Here is a 24,716-nt window from a genome sequence, read left to right on the forward strand (position 1 = left end):
AGGGTGAGGGAGAGAGGGAAGGGGGAGGGGGCAAGGTGAGGGGTGGGGTGGAGGGAGTAGCATGGTGGCAGTAAGGTTGGGGGAGGAGGGTAAGGTGAGAGGGAGGGCCGTAAGGTGGATCAACAAGGTGAGGTGGTGGGACAAAGGGCAGCAAGGTGAGCACGAGGGGGGTAAGCAGCAAGGTGACGGGCAGAGGGGTAGGAGAGGGGAGAAAAGGAGACAGGGGCCAAAGTGGAGAGCAAGGCATGCAGGGTGAGGGAAAGAGGGGGCAAGTGAGGGGAGAGGGAAAATATGGCTGAGGGGGAGAGAGAGAGGAGAAGAGCAAGTTGAGTAATGGGGGGGATAAAGGGGGAATAGGATGAAGGTAGGGGTAGGTATGAAGAGAGGGAGATCAGGTGGGAAAGGGGGAATGACAAGATGAAAGAGAGAGAGGGGACTGAGAGGCAGAAGGTGGGGAGTGGAGGATCTGAGTGGAGTTGTGAGGCTCAAATAAGTGAAGCTGCACCATAACAATCTTTAAATTCATTCAAATAATCGTGAACAAAATTGTTTTAGAAAGCAGTGATATTTTTGCAAAAATAAATTATGTGCAATAACAATCCAACTTGGGATGTTAAATTAATCGAGAATAATTAGACTGGTGAGAATAAACAGCACTATTATAATTAGCTTCAAGATTAAGATTTCTGAACTCTGCAGTGAACTGGACTCCAAAATCAAACATTCTGTTGAACTGCTTCCACTTGAGTTTGCAGAGCTCAACCCCAACTCTCATTTCCCAGCCCACTCACCCCCACCTCTCAACTCCCTATTCACTAGCGCCCCACCACACTCAGAGTGTAAGCTCTTGGAGCCAAAGTTGGTAGCCACTTATCCCAAAGTATGGTTTAATTTGTTCTGTTTTTCAATTTGTCACTTTTGGTTTTATGTTTTCAGGAACGAAGCAATTTATTAAGAAAATGGTATGATTTAATGCTGAAAAACAAAGATGAGCTTGCGAGACTAATTACTGCAGAAAATGTAAGTAAGATACCAATATCAATAAGTAACTGAAAATATATTGGCCTTTAATATGTTCCTCATTGTTGTTTAATTCCTTTATTAAAGCTCATCAAAGGAAATTAATCTGGAAAAATAATGTATCTATTTTTCTAACAGTAAAAACTGGCTTGAAAATGATGAAGTTAAAAATGACACAACACTAGGTTATAGTCCAACAGGTTTGATGAAGCACTGCTCCATCAGGTAGCTGTGGAGCAAGATCATAAAAAAACAGAATTTATAGCAAAAGATTACACTGTCATGTAACTGAAACAATATATTGAACAAACCCAGATTGTGGCCTCTATTTCATCCCCAATACCACTTGCAGCCTCAACCTTCCCTTGCATTTCACACCTATGTCTCGCTCACTCCATTTTTTCTCCTGCTTCACCACAAATTCCACATCTTATAGCCTCATGTTCTCACTCCACTCCACCTCTTATGACCTATATCTTCACACCACCCTGTCTTCTTGTGGCTGCCATTATCTCCCCTCTTTTATCTTTTCCTGCCCACTCATTGTGGCTTTCTTTACTCATCATTGCTCATCCATCACATCTTAGGTTGCTTCTGTCTTTCTCAAAATTATCCCTGTATTTGGGTTTGTACTGCCAGTTTATCGTTTACATGTGTTATAAAGTGGAGGTTGACCTCCTCCTCCTCCCCTCCCGAGAACTAAAACCAAAATACCCAAAGAGGAGCATCTTGCCCCATAATCTGTAAAAGGAATGTGAAAAGTAGTGTAACCTGCTTTTCAGCAACTTCTAGTGGTTAACTAAAATAAATCCCTGACACTCACTTTAAAATTAACTAGTCACAATTTACTTATCTAACTCTAACAGCGAACAAATTAACTAAACCATTAACAAACGGAATAAAACCCTTCTAACTGCTAACTATTCCCGAATAAAGCAAGATTCTAATAGTATGCTGTTCCAATAAGTACAAGTCTCACTCATATAAAAAAAATTGAATTCAGTCTCTCCAAAATTACAGCCAGCTTAGGTATCTTCTGGGATGTTCTGTGCCTTCTCCGTCAATTCTCCTGTCAGAAATATTATCTAGTTGTGCTGTTGGTGCCATTGTTATTGAGATGGTGCTTTCTCTAAGACACAGAGGAGGCTGTGAGAGCCAGCAGTTATCTCTTGAGAGCTGACAGCCATTAGCTCAGGGGTCTTTGTCCAACTGCCCCCTTCTTTTCATACATTTCAATATTTCTTACAATACGATTGGCCCTATGTTGTCAAGACCATCAGACTTAAATTTAATAGGGTTTTGGTATCTAAGCACCTGGTTCAAATTAATTGGCTAAGTTCAAAAGCCTGTTGTCTAGTTTAAAAAAAAATCACTGCTGCTTGGCCTGCTAACAGTACGGCCTTTCAATTCAGATGTTTCAGTTCGGACTCTGTGTGTGCTTCCAAACTTTCAAACTGCTGCTAACAGGCATCCATTTTAAATCTCTAAGCACAGAAAAAGTGCATAATCTCATAAAGGTAATGTTTTTCCCCCCTAGCACTTTACAAACACCAAATTCTCACTTCCTGACTCCCAATCTACAAGTACTCGACCCAACTTCACAACAGTATGAAGTCCAAATTACTTTTCTTTAATATTTAACAGGACCAGCCAAATATTGTTTTGCATATGTCATGGAGTACAATGTCAGAAGTATTGATGTATCGTTCTTAATATGTTATTAATTTATTTAGTTTTATGTTTGTCTTAATATTTGATTTCTGAACCAGATTGTAATGCTGCATATTGATTAGATTTGTTGCTTTCATTCTAAGCAGGAGTCTACTTCCATCTGGATATGGCTGTGTGCTGTCAGTGCTGTAAAATGTAAACGTGAATACTTTTACGGTTGTTTCTTCATTCTTTCCATAGTAATTCTAACACTTCGCAAATTTTTCTCTCTAGGGAAAACCACTGAAAGAAGCCTTAGGTGAAACATTATACGCTGCATCATTCCTGGAGTGGTTTTCAGAAGAAGCTCGTCGAGTGTATGGAGATGTCGTTCCTACTCCTTCCCTTGACCGTAGGATCCTAATTCTGAAGCAGCCGATAGGAGTAGCTGCTGTTATAACTCCTGTGAGTGCAATACATCAACCTGTGTATCATTAGTGTTACATCATTGAAGCCTTTGTTGACAAAGAACATTTTCATGTGGGTGACACACTGCTTCATAGTGACAGGGATCCGGGTTTGATTCCAGCCTTAGGCAGTTGTTTGTGTGGAGTTTTGATGTCCTCCCCATGTCTGCATGGGTTTCCTCTGAGTGCTCCAGTTTCCTCCCACAGTCCAAAGATGTGCTGGTTATGCGGATTGGTTGTGCTTAAGAAAACATGCCCCATAGTGTCCAGGGATGTGCCTATCATGTGGGTTATCCATGGTAAATGCTCCATGTGGGGCTGTGGGATGGGGATGTGGGTTTAGGTGAATAATGTTTGGAGGATCAGTGTAGACTCTTTGGGCCAGATGGCTTCTTTCTACATTGTAGGGATTGTGTTATATTTATTGTTTATTAGGACCAATGTTCCTGCAATATACTGCAAAATGCTCACAGTGTATAATGTTGCAGTTGAACTGAAGCAATACCATGCTACTAATGGGTCGGTTATGTAAAACCCTGATAGATTATAATTCTGGTTTATGCTACTCCAGCAGTAGGATGATTTACTGTTAGTGCTCTAAAGAACATTGTCATGGGACTGACGAACACAAATGGATGCTAAGGGTTTAAGTCAACATTGTGATTCTGCTAGTCGTGGCGTGACTCCGATGGAGATTTTACTGAATAAGAAGGTTGGTGCTTTCAAGTCCAAATTAAAAGACTGAGTGGCTAATTGGCTCCCACAGTAATGACAAAGGGCTGCATCTATGTTGTCATCTAGATGAGTCCAACCAAAGCCTCTTCTGCCACATTTCATGCATTTATCAAAGAAAAATGGGCAATATTAAATAAAAAGCAAACATTTTAAATTGTAGGAGCTTAGGTAAGGAAAGTATTGGACTTATTTTTGTAACAGAGGGAAATTTTTATGCAGATTGAGATGACATAGCTAAAGCATTAAGTTAAAGCTTTGCATCCGTTGTTACAAAAGAAGTGGAAAACGTGCGATTGCTCTCTAGAAGAGAAAAAGTGTTAGACAGTATAGTAATAGAGAAGTTATACTGAAAGGATTAGCATTTCATCTTGTATAAAGGTATGAATCCTCAGTTTGCTGAAGAATCAGAATAGAAGTAATAGATGCATATGCTACATTCTTTCAACCCTCATTGAATACAACAGGAGGATTTGAGAAATGGAAGGATTCTAATCTTGTATCATTTCTCGAGAAAGGTGAAGAGGGATAACCACAAAATTTCAGACAAACTAACCAAACACGGGCATTGAGAAAATTATTAAATATAATTATTAGAGCCAAAATAAACTGCAGTTCAGAAAAATACAGACTTATCAAGGAAAGGCAGCAAACATTTGTTGCAGGCAAATCATGTGTGAGTGACTTAACTCAATTATTTGAGGCAATAATGTTGATCAAAGTACATTTGAGATGGTTTCTATAGATTTTCGCCATGATTTTAGTAGATTGACTTACGGGAGACTTTTTTTAAAAAAGATCAATGCCTTTGAATTTAAGTAATCAGTGCTGATTTGTTCCTGGAAATGGCTCGGTGACAGAAAGTAGAGGATTTTGGTAAATGAATAGAAGGCGTGATACTCCTCCTCCTCCACCTCCCCCCAACCCCCAGGCCAGTCCAGCCCATGACAATTACTACCCATTTAACTGCATCTCGGATCACAAATATAACAATTGGCAATAGCACCGACTGCTTGCTTCTGCTTAGCTGAACATTCCTTTAATGGGTTTAAAACATCTGTTTCTACTTCACAGCCTCTCTCCCACTACCTTAAAGACCCCCTCTCTCACCTATTTTGCTGTCCCCCACTCACATTCCCCCACTTCCCCCACAATCTTTGACTCTCTTCCTTTCCCCCTTGCAGCCTCTCCCTCTCTTTCCCAATCCCTTCTAACCTCTTCCTCTCCAAAACCCCATCCTGGAGCCAGCAGAAGGCTGCCTAGACAGAAGACTTCTGGCTTTGACAAAATGGTGACTGGTTCCCAGGCCCATCAAAAAGGCAACTGGCTCCCAGGCTGGCCTCAGTAAATAGGTCACTCTCTGTCCCGCTGGCCTCAACAAATAGGCATCTAGCCATTAGAGTTCCTCATCAGACTGTTTCACAGCTAGCACATACTTAGCTAGCTGCTCATTCCTCTTCCAATCTACCAAATTTCGTGCTGATGGAATAGGTTCACTGTTGGCAGCAAGTCAAAGGGAGAACCAGTCTATTATTGGAGGAGCAGCAGTTCCCTGTTTATCCTTCCATTTTCTCTGGTTGCTCTGAGAGTTAATTTTCTCACATAATCTGTATGTTTCAGAGGTAGATTCACCTCCTGCCCCATTGTATTTTGAGTGGGTGTTATGAAGATGGAGGTGTGTACTGTACCTTTGAGAGAGTGAAAGCTGGCAAGGACTGACAGCATAGAGTATGTTGACCAATTTAAAACTGTAACATTTGGTTGTAAATAAATAGCTGGAGCTGCGTTGTTATGGTACACAATAAATTCAAATTTGTTTAATCAGTTTAAATTATGTCCCAACATGCCAAACTCCAATCGAATTTGAATTTTAATGTTTTGATGACATCAAACCAACAAGACGGGTCTGATGTTTTGGGCTACATAAAATTGGGTATTTTGAATAGTTGTGGAGAACAGCAACAAACAGCAAAGCATCAACAGACTGCGAGCAGAATAGGTCTCTGAAGGGTACCTGTCAATAAGAAAGTTGTGCAGTAGAAGACCGAAGATATGACAACCCAGGAAAATCTACAGAGGAGAATCGACACAGCTGTCTAGTTTTGAAACATGATCTTTTTTGTAAATCTTAATCGGGGTTTTTATCGGACCAGTATTGTAGAGTGCAAGGTAAAAAGTAGGTTGAAGAGAAAGGAGTTGTAAATAGTTAGGTTAAAAACAATGACTGCAGATGCTGGAAACCAGATTCTGGATTAGTGGTGCTGGAAGAGCACAGCAGTTCAGGCAGCATCCAAGGAGCAGCGGAATCGACGTTTCGGGCAAAAGCCCTTCATCAGGAAATAGTTGTAAATAGTTGTTGTCTAATGTTCTCTTTTGGACTTAAAGAATAAAATTGTTAATTTTTCCTTTAAATAGTGATATTTGCGATAGTTCTTTGCCACTCGAAATTTTTCAGATTACGGCGCGAAATGAGCTTCTCTGTATCTCTGGTTTAAATTAGCAGAGGGGTTTACCTCGTGTCCTAACAGTGGGTGATTCCCATTTGGAAGATACCTCGCAGCAGTGTTCCCCAGGTGTGCGTTTTGAGTCTATTACTTTTCAGTTTTGAAGGCACTACAGGACCAGAAGAGATAGGAGCAAAAATAGGTCATTTGGCCTTTCAAATCTGCTCTGCTCTTCAGTCATGGGTGATACATTTCTCAAACCTACCCATCATCATGCTTTCTCTCCTTTTAAATTAAGAACACATCTATCTCTCTCTCAAGTATGCTCAATGACTTGGCCCCATCATGCTTCTGTGGCAGTGAATTTCACAGATTCATCATCCCTGGCTGAAGAAACTTCTCCTCATCTTAGTTCTAAAAGCTCACCTCATCCCTCTTAGACTGTGTCCTGGGGCCTAGTCTCTCTTACTAGGGAAAACGTCTTCTGCACATGTACTCTATCCAGGACTCTACACGTTCTGCAAGTTTCAATCAGATCCCCCCTCATCCTTCTAAACTCCATTGAGCACAGACCCAGAGTCCTCAATCGCTCATTATATGACAAGCTTTTCATCCCAGAATCATCTTATGCACCTCCTCTGGACATCCCCTGCCAAGACCAACACATCCCTCCTTTGTTATGGGACCCAGCACTGCTCACAATACCCCAAATGTGACCTAACCATAGCCTTATACAGTCTCAGTAGTACATCTCTGCTCTTGAATTCTAGCCCTTTTAAAATGAATGCTAACATTGCTTTCCAAACTGCCTGCATGTGAACTTTCAGTGAACCTGAACTAGGACTGCTTAGTCTCTTTGTGCTTTAGATTTCTGAAGCCTTTCCCCATTTAGAAAATGCAAACTTCCGGTTTTTCTTTTTTTTAAATAAATAATCTAGCCTCTGATGTAGGAAACGTTATTACAATTTTTGTAGACCTTGGCGAGGATAAATGTAGAGTTAAAAGTGACATAGGATGGTGAAATTGGAAGAAACATGATAGGTAGAGTTCAATGAAGAGGAGTCATGTAATACATTAATGTAAAAAGTACATATCTCCGTGCAGAAGAATGATATCAGACTCAAAACATAAACTTTGTTTCTCTCTACACATATGCTGCCAGACCTGTTGAGTTTCTCTAGTGTCTTCTGTTTTTAGCTTTAAATCAACTGCATCCTTTGCTTTTACATTTTGCTTACATCCCAGGTGTAGCCGTTAACCCACAGCAATGTGACTCAAAGGCAGAAGTACAGCAGGCATCTATATGTTGCAATAGAACATACCATTTAGTGAGAGAGATTGCAATCAGGAAATGGGGAAATTTGCCAGACTATTATGCTGTTTTGCCACGGTGTCCTTGTTCATGTTTTTGATTTCATCAGGTAGTACCCTAAGAAAATTTAACCTTTTAACCTCTGTGAAACCTTCTAACTTTTGTTTTATTTGCAGTGGAATTTTCCTAGTGCCATGCTCACCCGAAAGGCTGGGGCAGCCTTGGCTGTAGGCTGCACTGTGGTTGTGAAACCAGCTGAAGATACTCCCCTATCTGCATTGGCACTGGCAGAGGTGAGTTCCGCTGAATATACGTAGCAGCTGCAAACTGAAAAGGAAATTATTTGACACCTCGGATTTTATATGTCAAGGAAGAGATAAGATGAACATTTACAGTGAGTAATGCTTCAATTAATCTCATTTCCATATAGTAACCTTCCCATCAGGTACCACCTGGGCGATTTAGGAACACCAATTTAGGAACACTATCAAAAATCCCTTTCAGATCCCTTGTGTGCAACCACCCCACACTGTAAACTTCAAAGACATTCTTTGCCACATGGTGTGATGAGCATCTACCAAATTTCCTCTTGCAAACCCATTCCTCCTTACATAGAAAAGTACAGCACAGAACAGGCCCATTGGCCCACGATGTTGTGCCGAGGTTTAATCCTAATGTAAAATCTAATAACTTAACCAACATACCCCCTCAACTCACTGCTATCTCTGTGCATATCCAGCAGTCGCTTAAATGACCGTAATGACTCTGCTTCCACCACCACCGCTGGCAACGCATTCCATGCATTCACAACTCTCTACGTAAAGAACCTACCTCTGACGTCTCCTCTATACCTTCCTCCTAATATCTTAAAGCTATGACCCATTGTACCAGTCAATCCTGCCCTGGGGAAAAGTCTCTGGCTATTGACTCTATCTATTCCGCTCATTACCTTGTATACCTTGATCAGGTCACCTCTCTTCCTCCTCCTCTCCAGAGAAAAAAGTCCAAGCTTATTCAACCTTTCTTCATAAGGCAAGCCCTCCAGTCCAGGCAGCATCCTGGTAAACCTCCTTTGCACTCTCTCCAAAGGCTCTGTATCTTTCCTATAGTAGGGCGACCAGAACTGGACACAATATTCCAAGTGTGGTCTCACCAGAGACTTGTAGAGCTGTAGCAAAATCTCGCAGCTCTTAAAGCCAATCCCCCTGTTAATGAAAGCCAAAACATCATATGCTTTCTTAACAACCCTATCCACTTGGGTGGCAACTTTGCGGGATCTATGTACTTGCACACCCAGATCCCCCATTCTTCCACACTGCCAAGAATTCTGTCTATAATCCTATATTCAGCATTCGAGTTTGACCTTCCATCACATCGCATTTACCCAGGTTGAACTCCATCTGCTATTTCTCAGCCCAGCTCTGCATCCTGACTATGCCACGCCACAGGCTGCAATAGCCCTCGATACTATTGACAGCACCTCCAACCTTTGTGTCATCTGCACATTTACTAACCCACCCCTTAACATCCTCATCCAAGTCATTTATAAAATCTACAAAGAGCAGAGGCCCAAGAACAGAGCCCTAAGGGATCCCACTCAACACTGACCTCCAAGCAGAATACTTTCCATCCACAACCACTCTCTGCCTTCTGTCAGCCAATCAATTCTGAATCCAGATAGCCAAATCTCCCTAAATCCCATACTTCCTGACTTTACAAATGAGCCTACCGTGGGAAATCTTGTCAAATGCCTTGCTGAAGTCCATATACACCACATCCACCTGATGAAGGGGCAGTGCTCTGAAAGCTAGTGCTTCCAATTAAACCTGTTGGACTATAACCTGGTGTTGTGTGATTTTTAACTTTGTACACCCCAGTCCAACACTGGCATTTCCGAATCCTGAAAAGACAAGGACTTGATTGTGTAAGGTAATAAACAAAATACAAGCAGATGGGTTCAGGTGACTTCATAGAACCAAGTGCCATTCATACGATCCTTGGAGAGGGCAAGGAGTAGTCACCTCCTCAAAGAACGCAATAAGATTTGTGAGGTATGACCTGCCACTCACAAAGCCATGCTGACTGCCTTCAATCACACTATGCTTTGCCAAATAGTCATAAATCCTATCCATCAGAATTCTTTCCAAAACTTTGCTGACCACAGACATAAGACTCTGGATTAGTGGTGCTGGAAGAGCACAGCAGTTCAGGCAGCATCCGAGGAGCAGTAAAATCGACGTTTCGTGCAAAAGCCCTTCATCAGGAATACAGTTTTTTTCAGGACATAAGACTGACTGGTCTGTAATTGCCAGGGATTTCCCTATTACCCTTCTTGAAAAGAGGAACAACATTCGCCTCCTTCCAATCCTCCAATCCAACTCCCGTGTAGAGTGAGGAAGCAAAGATCTTCGCCAGCGGCTTAGCAACCTCCTTTCTCACTTCCCGGAGCAGCCTAGGATAAATCTGGTCTGGCCCTGGGGTCTTATCAATCTTAATGTTTTCCAAAATTTTCAGCTCATCAACTTCATCAATCTTGATCTGGTCAAACCTGTATCCCAGTTCCTCAAAGTTCTCATTCACAACAAGTTCCTTTTCTTAGTGAAAATTGAAGCAAAAAACTCATTTAAGGCTTCCCTTATCTGCTCAGACTCCACGCACAAGTTCCCTCTGCTATCCCTGATCAGCCCTACCTTCTCCCTGATCATTCTTTTATTCCTCACATAGGAGTAAAATGCCTTTGGGTTCTCCCTAATCCTTCCTGCCAAGCCTTTTTTGTGCCCCCACCCCAGCTTACCTCAGTCCATTATTGAGCTCCTTTCTAGCAAGCCTGTAATCCTCTAAAGCTGTGTTAGATCCTTGCTACCTCCACCTTACATAAGCTGCCTTCTTCCTTTTGACGAGAAGTTCCTCTGTTCTCGTCATCCAAGGTTCCTTAATCTTACCCCTTCTTACCTGTCTCAGAGGAACAAATTCGTGCAACACTCGCAACAACTGCTCCTTAAATAGCACAGCAGACATGCTGGAGTCTCTTTCTGTGAAACAATTGCTCCCAGTCTGTACTTTCCAACTCCTGTCTGATGGCGTCATAATTTCTTTTCCCCAATTAAATATCTTCCCTCAGTAACTGCTCCTTGTCCTCTCCAAGGATTGTATGAATGGCACTTAATTCTATAAAGTCACCTGAACCCATCTGCTTGTATTTTGTTTTTTACCTTACACAATCAAGTCCTTGTCTTTTCAGGATTTAGAGATGCCAGTGTTGGACTGGGGTGTGCAAAGTTAAAAATCACACAACACCAGGTTATAGTCTAACAGGTTTAATTGGAAGCACTAGCTTTTGGAGCGACGCTCCTTTATCAGGTGATTGAAGCTAGTGTGCTTTCGATTAAACCTGTTGGACTATAACCTGGTGTTGTGTGATTTTTTAACTTTGTCTTTTCAGTGAATAGAAAACCAAAGAAACACATTCATCTTGCTCATCCATGTGTTTCAAGTTAGGTTTTTTTCTTTGTCTTCTCAGTGTGAGCTTCAGAACCCCGGTACCATTCTGTTCTATATTCAGTTCCAAAGAAGTAATATTTAACTCAAAACATTAACTCTGCCTCTCTCTCTCTGCAAATGCTATTAGATGTATTGAGCATTTGCTGTTTTAATTGCATATTTTCAGCACCTAATTTGTTTTTACTGACCATTACAGACGAGTTTCAATTATAAATAAAGTGGTATCACATACTTATTTTGGGTGATTGGAGTGGCTTAGCAAGTGAACCTCTACACTAGAGTTGGGGATGGTTTTCAACAGTCAAGCTATTGTGTTCTGCATAATGAGAGGGGGTATCAGTCAAACAGGCAGAGATACCTTGCCTTTTAGTGTTAGTGTCAGATACATTAGTAATGTTGACTTTGAAAGATAAGTCAGCTCATTAACCAATTTATTGGTTTACAATTGGTCTTGTGTCAGTATCTTATCAGTCCATGATCTGTAAGTGAAAACATGTTGACCTTTTTGAGATCAGTGTATCCCACACACACAGTGTGGGTGTTATTCTTATCATCTTTGAACTATTTAATAAATTTCTAGCAGCAAGTCTGTTGTAACAAACATCGTGATTAGTTATCACAGTGAACTCAAGAGAAAAGTGTCTCCGTAAATGCTTAGCTACTCTTGGATTAGAAGTCGCAGTGGTGGGTGTCTCAGGTATTTCTTTGGCTTTGCTTTGCTTTTGCTCTAACATGTAAAGAATGTCCGGTCTTGAATCCATTAAATAACCATTTTTAATTAGTGACTTCTGTGTCGCTGATTCCCAATCAGACAAGTAATGTTTCTTCTGTACTTGCCTAATCAAATCCCTTCTGTAATATTTTAAAGACATGTTATTATCGCAGGTTTATAAAAACAGTTACAGATTTGTTTATATTTAACTGCATTTATGTATTTGTTGAAGTATTGTACTCTGTAAAAATATTGGAATATCCATCTTAAAGTTTGCTTGAGATGTGCATGAAACTAGTTTGATTTAGCATCATGGAGGGAGAGAACACTAGAGTTGAATCATTCAGGATTAGTAGGTCATATTTAGGGAGTTCAGACAAAATAAGTTAAATATTTGATTTTATATTTCTTATCACTTTGAAATGGACCCTTTTCAATAGAGCTCTCTTTAATTCCGGATGTAACAGTTTCTTACAAGTTAATGCAGTGCATTGCTGTTTTTTACTAGCTTGCTGAACAGGCTGGGATTCCTGCAGGAGTTTTCAATGTAATCCCCTCTTCCAAGACCAAAACGCCATCTGTAGGAGAGGTGCTTTGTACAGATCCTCTTGTTGCTGCAATCTCTTTTACTGGTTCCACAGCCACTGGAAAGGTGGGTATTTGGTGTTTGATGATGAGCTGAATTTTACTGATGCATCTTGTTACATTGCTTGACCTACTTGCAAGTTGTTGATGCTTTACTCCTTGAAAATATTCAGTCAAGTTGCATGAGACATTTAGGGTAATGTTTTTGTTTTCATACTGGAACCGGTTTCCAAGATGTACAGGATTAATATACTGAAATGTGACAATAAATCCTTGGAGGTAATGTAAACAGACGATAATGTAATTTATAACAATTGTTATAGAACATAGAACATAGAAGGATACAGCGCAGTACAGGCCCTTCGGCCCTCGATGTTGCGCCGACCGAGTCCTACCTAACCTATACTAGCCCAATAACTTCCAAATGCCTATCCAATGCCCGCTTAAATGAACATAAAGAAGGAGAGTTCACCACTGATACGGGCAGGGCATTCCATGAACTCACAACCCGCTGTGTGAAGAATCTACCCCTAACATCTGTCCTATACCTACCACCCCTTAATTTAAAGCTATGTCCCCTAGTAACACCTGACTCCATTAGCGGTAAAAGGTTCTTAGTATCTACCCTATCTAAACCCCTAATCATCTTATACACTTCTATCAGATCTCCCCTAAACCTTCTCTTCTCCAATGAGAACAGCCCCAAGTGCCTCAGCCTTTCCTCATACGATCTTCCTACCATTCCAGGCAACATCCTGGTAAACCTCCTCTGCACTCGTTCTAAAGCTTCCACATCCTTCCTATAGTATGGCGACCAAAACTGCACACAATACTCCAGATGAGGCCTCACCAGAGTCTTATACAACTGCAACATGACCTCAGGACTCCGGAACTCAATTCCTCTGCCAATAAAGCCCAGTACACCATATGCCTTCCTCACAGCACTATTTACCTGGGTGGCAACTTTCAGAGATCTGTGTACATAGACACCAAGATCCCTCTGCTCATCCACACTACCAAGTAGCCTACCATTAGCCCAGTAATCCATCATCTTGTTATTCCTACCAAAGTGAACGACTTCGCACTTAGCTACATTGAATTCCATTTGCCACATTTCCGCCCAGCTCTGCAACTTATCTATATCCCGCTGTAACCTACCACTTCCTTCCTCACTATCCACAACTCCACCGACTTTCGTGTCATCCGCAAACTTGCTTACCCAGCTTTCAAGTCCTTCCTCTAGATCATTTATAAAGATAACAAAAAGCAATGGTCCCAAAACAGATCCTTGTGGTACACCGCTAGTAACTGCGCTCCAAGATGAACATAATCCATCAACTACTACCCTCTGTCTCCTTCCAGCCAGCCAATTCCTAATCCAAACCTCTAATGTATCCTCAATGCCATACCTCTGAAGTTTTAGCATTAGCCTACCATGGGGAACCTTATCGAACGCCTTACTAAAATCCATATACACAACATCTACTGCTTTACCCTCATCCACTTCCTTAGTCACCTTCTCAAAGAACTCAATAAGGTTTGTGAGGCACGACCTGCCCTTCACAAAACCATGCTGGCTATCCCTGATCACGTTATTCCTACCCAGATGTTCATAAATCTTATCCCTTACCATTCTCTCTAAGACTTTGCCCACCACTGAAGTCAGACTCACTGGCCTATAGTTACTAGGGCTATCCCTACTCCCTTTCTTGAACAATGGGACCACATTCGCTATCCTCCAGTCCTCTGGTACTATTCCCGTTGACAATGACGACATAAAAATCCAGGCCAATGGCTCTGCTATCTCCTCCCTAGCTTCCCATAGGATCCTGGGGTAAATGCCATCAGGCCCAGGAGACTTATCTATATTCATCCTTTCCAATATTCCCAAAACCTCTTCCCTGCATATTTCCAGGGCATCCATTCTAATTATTTGTGATTCCATATTCACATCAGCAACAGTGTCCTGTTCCTGAGTGAATACTGATGAAAAGTACTGATTTAATGTCTCTCCAATCTCCTCCGCCTCCACACACAACTTCCCACTACTATCCTTGACTGGACCGATACCTACCCTAGTCATCCTTTTATTCTTGACATACCTATAGAAAGCCTTTGGGTTTTCCCTAATCCTACCAGCTAAAGACTTTTCATGTCCCCTTCTCGCTTTTCTTAGCTCCCTCTTTAGCTCCTTCCTGGCTACCTTCTAACTCTCAATCGCCCCTACTGAACCTTCACGCCTCATCTTTACATATGCCGCCGCCTTCCCTTTCACAAGGGACTCCAATTCCTTACTAAACCACGGCTGCCTCACAAGGCCCTTTACACCATGCCTGACTGGTACATACCTATCGAGGACACGCAGTAGCTGCTCCTTGAACAATCCCCACATCTCATTAGTGTTCTTCTCTTGAAGCCTGTTTTTCCAATCCACACAACCTAAGTCATGCCTCACTGCATCATAATTTCCCTGCCCCCAGCTATAGCTCTTGCCCTGCGGCGCACGATTATAATGTAATAAACCTTTGGAATCTACTTCATTATCTCGGTAAGAAGTTTGATCAATAACTTGGCTCATTGGATGAAAGTATGAAGTGAATGTAACTGAGGTTACTCTGATTTTTTTTAATCTCGTTGTAACTTTTGCCACCTGTTGTAATTTGGCTTATAATGAATAGCCTAAATACTGTGAGATAAATAGGAAAGGTATCCCATAGGTCCGATCGAATAATCTGTTCAGTAGTATTGATGTTTTAGAACTTCATGATATATTTCTTGTGTATTATCTACTCCTGTTGCTATCCCTACTTAAACCTGGCTCATTGTCCCAAGTCAACTCCTGGAATTCTAGAAAGATAGATACTCTGTAATTGATCCCTGGCATATTCTTTTAGCTGTGTAATTATAATTGCAGTTGTAAAGCCTCCAATAGGCAAGTAGTTAAAAGTACATCTTTACTGACTTCATTCATAGTTCTTTGCATCTTTCTGTGAGTGTAGGTTTATATATGAAACATAATGTTGCTGCCCAAACTATTCACACAGTCAAGTTGAAATCGTAGAAGAGCAGGAATAGGCCATTTGGCCCCTTGTACCTACTACTCCATTCAATATGATCAGTATTGATTGTCCAACTCAATGTCTGTTACCACTTGCTTCTCATACATCTTTGATCCCTTTAACCCCAAGAGCTATATCTAGCTTCTCGAAGATATTCAGTGCTTTGGTCTCAATCACTTTCTGTGGCCGAGAATTCCTCTGACTCACCCCTTCTGAGTGAAGAAATTCCTTCTCATCACAGTCTTAAATGGCCCATCCCATATCCTTATACTGTGACTCCCTGATCATCAGGAATATCATTCCTACATTTATCCTGTTTAGCTGTTAGGATTTTATAGGTTTCTATAGGTTTCTATGTGATTGTCCCTCATCTTTCTATACTCCACTGAGTACAGTCCTAACTGATCCAGTCTGTCGTTATACAGAAGTCTTTCCAACTTGTGATTTGTCAACAATTACATGACTTCACCCTTGGCATTCTACACAGCTGTCATTGATGATTACTTACTTTCCTGCTTCTTTCAACACTTAGATATTTCATTCTTTTCCATTAGCTCTCTCATGTGGCACTCTTTCCTGTGGTCCAGTCTTGCCTGTTGTAAAATCCACAACCACTGTTTGTTATCCCCTGAGTACCCACCCTAAGAATCATTTATGTTCTGTCATTTGTGGACATAATCTGCAAACACATTGGCATCAAAGTTTGTTCTCTTTCCTCCCCCTCCCCCATCTTGTTAATGCTAGTTGTCCTACGCTGTCATTGAAGTGCACTATGTTGTAAGTTGAAACTAAAATGGGATATCTATAAGTTTATTTGTTTGAGTGAAAGGAATTTTCTTTAAAATGAGAGTAACCTCAGAATAGTTATTGTAAATCAGAACAGCTCTTTGTAAACCGAAACTTTGAATAAATATACTAGTGGATTATTTTTGCTAAAATGAAAGAATATTGATCTATCAACCTGCAAACCTGATATTTAATGATTATAATGATTGCTTTGATGTGTGATTAGCGAATAGAATAATAGAATATTATTTGAATTATTTAATAAATTTCTATTCTATTATTCTTTTAATAATAGAATACATCTATTCCCTATTTACAACAAAATTTGAACTCCTTATTCATAATTTAATTAATGTATTATGCATAGAGGAGAGATGGCTGACTTGTCCTTTCCTATAGATTGAGGTTGCATGTAGAATTGTTCTTTCTCATGAGCTACAATTGTCACCTTCCAGATCCTCCTCCATCAAGCATCTGATACTGTGAAGAAGGCTTCGATGGAACTGGGTGGACTGGCTCCATTCATTGTGTTTGACAGTGCTGATCTCGATCGAGCCGTTGCTGGTGCCGTGGCCTCCAAGTTCCGAAACTCTGGACAAGTGAGTAGTTTGAAGCAACATTCAAGTCTTGGATTAAGTAGATCTTTGAAAATTACCTTAATTTCACTGTGAGTTTGTTGAGGCAATTTTATTCTGAAATTAAAACTAGACAAATCACTTCTGATACTTTTAGAAACCTGCTTTAAAGAAACATACAAGATTGTTTGTTTTGTGATATGTGGAACAAGGCCAAGTGTGAATTGTTCTGGTTATTAATAACTGCATATTTACATAGACCAGGGTGAAGGGGACATTTGGGGTATATGCAATACATCCCACAGCCATAACTCCCAAGGGACTACCATCAGTGGAAAAGGTCCAGTATTCTTCAAGCTGCAATGACATGTTTTTGACAACAGGGGCCTTTGCTGGTTTCCAGAGGTCCTGTTTGATGAGGCTGTTGTATTGACCACTCTCCTTTACCATAGTTAAACCTGGCCTACCCATTGATGTCATGTTAATATGCATGGGAGCTTCCACCAGCGATGTCTACATTAAATCCTGGGAACCAAATGTAATAAACACAAGCATCCTTCATGAACTTGCATCTACCTACATCGAAGCCTTGCTCCTGAAAAAGCAGCTCAATAGATGGGCCTGTGCCTAAAAACTGTTTCCCATGGCAAGTTCTCTTTTCCCAGCTCTCAGTTGGCTAATTTTCAAAGGATGGCTAGAGGAAAAGGTAGAAGGTTACTATCTTGGTCTCCCTAAAACACTCGCAGTAACCACTCAAAAAAAACACAGACTGCCTGTCAATGCAGCTCCTTCATCATCAAGCACAAATCCACGTTGAGACTCAGCAACCTGCCTGCAAGGAAAAACAAAGGCAGGAGTGGAAGAAAGAAGCCAATCCAGAGATCCAAAATGAACCTTCTTACACAATATACCCCCACTCTGGATTCAAAATGGGGCTTATCTATTACATGAAGACTCATCCAGTTTAACAGTCACCGTATTTCGTTCTAAGGGACTGCCAACAATGAAAATTAATATTTCATTGAAATGTGTTAAATTCCTTTCAGCTCTATTCCTGATGAAGGGCTTTTGCGCGAAACGTCTGTTTTCCTGCTCCTCTGATGCTGCCTGACCTGCTGTGCTTTTCCAGCACCACTCTAATCTAAACTTAAATTCCTTTCAGTTCTGTGATTGTATACTCAAGGTGTTCAGAACCTCTTTTGAAAGTTAAATCCCCTGTGCCATCAGCCAAAGTTATTTGAAAAATTTGACCTCCATATTACTGTTCTCTGGCAGCGTGTTAGTGCTCTGCCTGTGGGATTCCGTCATACTCGATTTTCCTTTTGGTGCTGGTGAAAATGGAAAGGAATGAAAATGCTCATGATTTTATAAAATCAGCTCTTAAACACTCACTCACTTTTTTTGTATTATCTAGAACTATCACTATAAAGTAATTACGACTGCCCCGTAGTTAATTTCAATGTGCTGAAAATTCCAGTGAATTATCGGTATAGTTGTAATACTAATTTGCTTTCAATCAATAAACCAATCATTTTTGAGTTCTGAATCCGATTCAGTTATTATTTGTTTTTTTGTAATGTTTGAATCATGTTGGTATTACAGTTGTTCCTAAGAGCCATTATAATCATGTACATAGGTACTACACCATTTCTAATGTGGCAATTTAGTTTTTTTTCCCTATTTAGTGAGGAAATTTCACTACTGTCCTAACTCTCTCTCATTTATTGCTGTCTGGAACCTGTTAGTGCTGCATACCTGAATATTGATGTTTCATTTCTTTGGGATCCTGCTTGAATGCAGACTTGTGTATGTGCGAATCAGTTCCTGGTGCAGGAGGGAATCCACGACATTTTTATAGAGAAGATGGTGGAGGCTATGCAGAGAGAACTGCGTGTTGGAAATGGATTTGACGAGCAGTCTACACAAGGTCCATTAATCAATGAAAGTGCAGTGCAAAAGGTAACAAACTAGAAATATTTAACCAAGGTATTCTATGCTACCAACATTAAGAACAAATATGTTACCATGAAGATTTTCAACATTTCTTTCATTTATTAGTTCTGAAGAAGCTGTCAGAGCAATTTAGGGATGCTCTTGTATGAAATTAACTTACAACAAATTGCATTAATATTGCACCTTTAATATAGTAAAATATTCCAAGGTACAATACAAACCTAATTGGACATCAAATTACATCAGGAACTGTTCAAACAGGTGACTGAAAACTAGGTCAAAAAAGTAGGTTTTAAAGCATACCTTAAAGGGCTGAGGTATGGAGAGTAAATGAGGAAATTAGAGCCTAAACAGCTAAAAGCAATGACTGCTAATATTGGTTCTTGGAGGGTCAGAAGTGGCTATTCATGTAGAAGAAATGGATAAGATCATGCTAAGATTCGAATTCAGTTTTTGATTCTGAAGTGCACCGTTTTATTTCTTAATTCTCTGGCCAGGTGGAAAGTCAGATAAGTGATGCAGTGTCTCGTGGTGCCAGCATTGTGACCGGGGGAAAGCGACACCGTTGTGGAGCAACATTCTTTGAACCAACTCTTCTTTGTAACGTCACAACGGACATGCTCTGTACACAGCAGGAAACATTTGGGCCTTTGGCACCAGTTCTCAAGTATAGAAATCTTCAATATTTTTTCAGTATTTATTAGAAGCAAATTTATAATAAGTTTATATCTGTAACAGAGAGGGACATTGGCTCAAGCTCTTAAAATCCTGAGTAAATGTTCTTGCCACTATAATCACAATTTTCTGGATTGAAGGACTAGAGTTAACTGTAAATGTTGGTTGTAGCACAAGTCTTTTAAAACAAAGCAACTGTTAAATGCCAAGTGAAGCACCTGAATTCGTACCAGTACCAGTAAACCACCAAGTGGTAACTAAAACTGAAATATGAAACCAGTATCATCATAAAATTGGGTATTGTATCTTTTCACGTAATTGGTGGTCAGATGTGAAAATACCAATTTATTGATTAAGTTCAGATACAACAGAAAAGCTGTACGTGGGTTGGTGACAAATACAGCTTGCGTTATGGTGTAGCATTGTTTTTAATGAAGTGTTTGACAACTGAATGGCCAGTCTGAATGTGGTGAGCCCCAGAGCAATTGTCCCTAAATACAATATACAGTTTTCATTTAGTCATGTGAGGTCTCTGTGTTTAGCAAGACAAGAGACATCTGTGCTTATCAGTATTGGATCAATATAACCAGGGCACCCAGATTTAAGATATTTAACAATAGGTCAAAGTAATGATGAGAAGGGGGTTTTTACACAGAGTTATGATTTACCTGAAAGGATGAGGAAAGTAGATTCAACACCACGTTTCAACTGAAATGAGGGGGGAAAGATGTGTGGCTATGGGAGTAAATGGGTAGTTCTTTCTGACATGCTTGTGCTGCTCTTTGAATGTAGAGAATAAGAGGAGGAATTAGGGTACTTCACCTTTTGAGCCTCTTTCGCCTATACTGCGATCATTTACAATCAAACTCCATAAATTCTATTTTGTCCTATATTCCTTAATATCTTTGTTATCTAAAAATCTCAATCTGGGGTTAAAAATGAACAATTGACCTAATTTAATTTGCCACTTTCTGCCAACAACCACCTTCTACTAATTGCATCCTGTGAAAGGTGCCCAACCAACGTTAATTTCCACCAATCAACCGATCTGTTCCCTTTAATGACTTGAAAACCTCAACCACAAGACCTCTTAACCTGCGACAGTCTGGTCATTCCTTCCTTAAAATGTTTTATCTCCTTTTAGCATAACTCATGGAATTTGGGTGTCATTTTAGTAAATCTGCGCTGCACTCTCACCCGGCCCTCTAAAGCTATGTTGCCCAGTATTTACATGTATGCACAATACACCTGTGGGTACTCAGTCTTTAAATCTGTATATGGTCTTTGACAGTGTGTGCCAGGTAAAATGTATCCATCCACTTGGTTTGAACTGGACTTCCTCTGACTCTGGCTGCATCATGCAGTCAACTTCATTGCTGCTCTTTTGCACTTGTACGTTCAGCACGAATGAATGCACTAAAACCTACTACTTTATCTTTATACCATCCAAAACCGTGTCAGATCAGTTTGCAGAGTGTTCCTGTCCTCCCTAAGTGATTTGTGAATCTGTACTAAATTTAATCTACAATTGTTCTGTCTAGCGTTCCCTCCAAACTTTATGATTGCACCACATGGGATTAAAAAGTTGTACACAACCAATGTTTCCTCTAAGGTGTTTGACCACACAGCAATCCAAAAGGAACCAAACTGTTGCTGCGCAGTGAATAGATATTAGAAGGAATATTGATTCTGTCCGTTTGCAGTTCTCAAGCATACTCCTCAGATCCAACTGCCCTTCCTTTTTTTAAAGTAATTTGGTAATTTAATCATTGTGTTTATTGCATTTATATGTCAACTCACTCATTTGGAATAGATTCGTGTCATTTTGGTTTTAAGGTAGAATTCATTTTGATGTACCAAAAGTGAAATATGCAATAATTGGAAATCTGAAATATAAACAGAACATATTAAATACAAGGTTAAAAATCACACATCCCCAGGTTATAGTCCAACCAGGTTATTTGGAAGCACTAGCTTTCGGAGCACTGCTCCTTCATCTGCAATATCATATTAAATACATAACAGTTGGGCAACAGCTGTGGACAGACAAACAGTGTTAACGTTTCCTATGCACATATCCTATAAAAGGTAGGCAAGGCTGGGAGCTAATATAGGTTCCTGAACATGTTTAATTTAACACGGTTAAGTATTTCTTCATAATTGGAAAACGTTATTTGATCTGAAACATAATCTCCGTTTCCCTCTCCACTGAGTATCTCTAGCATTTTGGCTGCTTCAAAAATAATTCCACATATAATGTTTCACTCAATACCTTCCTTATAGTCCCACCCCTCCACCCTCGCTCCAGCACACTCAATGTAAAAGGTATCCTGAAGAAATTGATTAGAAAGCTTCTCATTACTTAATATTTATTATGATAAGGTATTTACTGCCTGAAAATAGCAGAAGTACCTTTCAAAAGGTAAATGGGTGTACCAAAAACAACAGTCAGGGCTCTGGGTAGACTAACAAAGTCGATCTTTTAAAGTCGCTGGCATTTGAGGCTAAATGATTTTCAATGCTGTAAGATTTTACTATTCTCTACTTTCTTGTACTTACAGATTTCGGACTGAAGAAGAAGCTGTGACTATAGCCAATGCTTCTAATGTGGGTCTGGCTGGTGAGTATATCTGTAAGGCACGAGTGCTGTTTAAAGCTAAAAATGTGATTGGCTGCTTTCAACTCTGACTGAATCAGGAAATAGTTTCTTGTATTGTAATAAAAACCATCTAACTTCAACCAATTATCAGTAAACTTTATAATCTACCATTCTAGGTTACTTTTACTCCAGAGATCATGCTCAGATTTGGCGGGTTGCAGAACAGTTAGAAGTTGGCATCGTTGGTGTAAATGAAGGTCTGTTATCAACCCCTGAGGCACCTTTCGGTGGAGTTAAGCAGTCTGGCCTTGGGAGGGAAGGCTCGAAATATGGTGTTGATGATTATTTGGAAATTAAATATGTTTGTTTCGGAAATCTCTAAGTCTTAAGGGTTAAACGTGAAAGCCATGTCAATCACTGCTGTTAGTCTCTCAATTTACTTGAAAAACAACCTTACTGTTAGAAATTTTGTGTTCTCTTAAACAATAATGGTATTATCAACATTTCTTCCTAGTTTGAAGGATATCCTTAACATTTACTGATCGTGTATATGATTTAACACAAAAAACTATTTCAGTTAAATTAATCATACAGCTTGGAAACAGTCCCTAGCCACACTGACCAGACATCCTAATCTGACCTAATCCCATTTGCTAGTATTTGGTCCACATCCCGATGCCTTTTATTTTGTTACAATAAAATCAATCTATGATCTAACTGTAGTTTGTTTTCTGACCTGTTCTGGACATGTTAAAAAAGAATCCTGAAACAAAAACATTGGGTTATACTTCAACATTGGGTTATACTTCAACATTTGTACCATTTCAGAAATTAGTCTAAACACTTGTAAGTTTGTGAATTGTGGTATAAAGTGGCTAATAAGTACTTGTTTGTAAATTTTAACTTTTGTTCCAAATTTTAATATGTAATTGTTAAAAGCACTGAATTATTTAATAATGATGTGCAATAATGTAACTATGGAGAAGTATTTAGTTTCTTTGAGCTTGTCAAATGTCAAATATTCAAGAACTGTCTAGTTAACTTTGTATTATGTTACTTGATAACCCAGGTTAAGATTTACTGCTCTTATTACATGATGGATGTGTACACTCAATTTCATTAATACTTTGTGGTTATTTGTAAACTGTATGTTTTCTGTCATGAGGCAATAAATTTCAAAGAAGTTTAAATGCTACTGAACACTTTGTTCTTGCCACCTGTACAAACACAAGTCTGGTTTTATAGGCCTAAGTTAATTACCTTAGTACAGTCATAATCTATTTTCTGTTGAACAAGGTCAAATTGACATGGAATCCTCAGACACCAAAGGATGTCAAACGGTAGGTTACTCACCTTTCAATAGATTAAATGTTTTTGAAATGTACTACATTGTCTATGGATAAAACAGCTGACTTAGCAGAGAATAATGTCTATTTAATGTGTAAATTATAAGATAGATCATTTCCACTAATGTAAAGTAAGCTATCTATTAATTTTTCTGTCATTTGCTCCAGTTACAACTTCAAATCTCTGCCCTCTTTTAATTCTGAATGCAAGCACATCCTTTCTTTATAAATTGTTTCATCTTTGTCAGTGGTAGCTTCAAATATTTATGCCCTAGCTTCTGTTTAACATCGCTATTACTTTACCTCATCCTCCTTTTTCAAACCTGGTTTACTGACCAAGATTTTTGAACATCTATTGTCCATATTTATATATGTATTTTATATTCTCACGCGCACACACACACATACACTTTATTTTTATATATATGGCTTAGCAGATTTTGTTCAAGAATGTGCTTTTGAATGTTTAACCAGCTTAATAGAAACACAATGGCGAGGGCTAATCTGCCAGAGCCCAACAAGAAAATGTTTATCCCTCAGTGCTATTGTCCCATTCTCTCCTTGTACCCATTGACATTTTTAAAAAAACATCGAAAACAGATACAGGAGTTAAAAGGTGTTATATAATGCAAGCTGATATAAAATTTATGCAGTAATGAAATAAGAATTCATACAAAGTGGCATTTTGCCAGTTTGGATTATTCAGCAATGGAAAAAGTATTTACTTACACAAAATAAAGGTCTTCTGTGATGTACTCCTTCTCCTATAGGAGAAAGATTTACGAATGCTTTAAAATATCTTTGTTCCTGAATTTGTTTATGCAGATAAGATCTCCAAGTATAGTTGTGAGGAAGATGGATTGGGCATGTATTCTTTAAAAATAAGTTATGCAATAAATCATTAAAATGAGTTAGTATTATCATAAATAAGCTTGTGTCCCAGTGGATTACACATATATAAGTAACCTATGATAGTGTATGGCTAGGCTAATGGCTTATCCATATACAGATTCCCAATCTGTTGAAGGTATAAAATACTACTGTATTTCTGGCCTCACCAAATGTCAGAATAAAAAACACTGACGCACTAAATGGTCAGGTTAAACTATTCAATTAAATTTATTGTCACTTACACTACACAGAAGCAAGAATAAATCAGCAAGTTAGATAGCAATACATTAAGTTATTTTGAGTTGACTGTACTTTTTTTTTGTCCTTGGAGTTCTTTCACTGACATGTACTGAACAGAAATATCTAGGTACTTCAACCTATTGGCTCACTACTCTACAGTAATGTGAGC

The 24,716-nt window shown here is 39.5% G+C and overlaps 1 protein-coding gene across 1 annotated transcript in view; it reads left to right on the plus strand.

Annotated features, from left to right (window-relative positions):
• Window positions 1-23,260, plus strand: part of aldh5a1 (aldehyde dehydrogenase 5 family, member A1 (succinate-semialdehyde dehydrogenase)) — a 24,091-nt gene extending 831 nt beyond the window's left edge. Inside the window, exons 2-10 of the mRNA XM_060849864.1 lie at window positions 937-1,020; window positions 2,965-3,135; window positions 7,802-7,918; window positions 12,347-12,490; window positions 16,724-16,867; window positions 18,644-18,802; window positions 19,294-19,463; window positions 22,033-22,091; window positions 22,247-23,260. Coding sequence (XP_060705847.1) covers window positions 937-1,020; window positions 2,965-3,135; window positions 7,802-7,918; window positions 12,347-12,490; window positions 16,724-16,867; window positions 18,644-18,802; window positions 19,294-19,463; window positions 22,033-22,091; window positions 22,247-22,452 — 1,254 coding nt within the window. The 3' untranslated portion in view covers window positions 22,453-23,260. The remainder of the gene's footprint in view (window positions 1-936; window positions 1,021-2,964; window positions 3,136-7,801; window positions 7,919-12,346; window positions 12,491-16,723; window positions 16,868-18,643; window positions 18,803-19,293; window positions 19,464-22,032; window positions 22,092-22,246) is intronic.
• The last annotated feature ends 1,456 nt before the right edge of the window (window positions 23,261-24,716 follow it).

Source organism: Hemiscyllium ocellatum, chromosome 34, assembly GCF_020745735.1.
Source record: "Hemiscyllium ocellatum isolate sHemOce1 chromosome 34, sHemOce1.pat.X.cur, whole genome shotgun sequence".
Lineage (NCBI taxonomy): Eukaryota > Metazoa > Chordata > Chondrichthyes > Orectolobiformes > Hemiscylliidae > Hemiscyllium > Hemiscyllium ocellatum.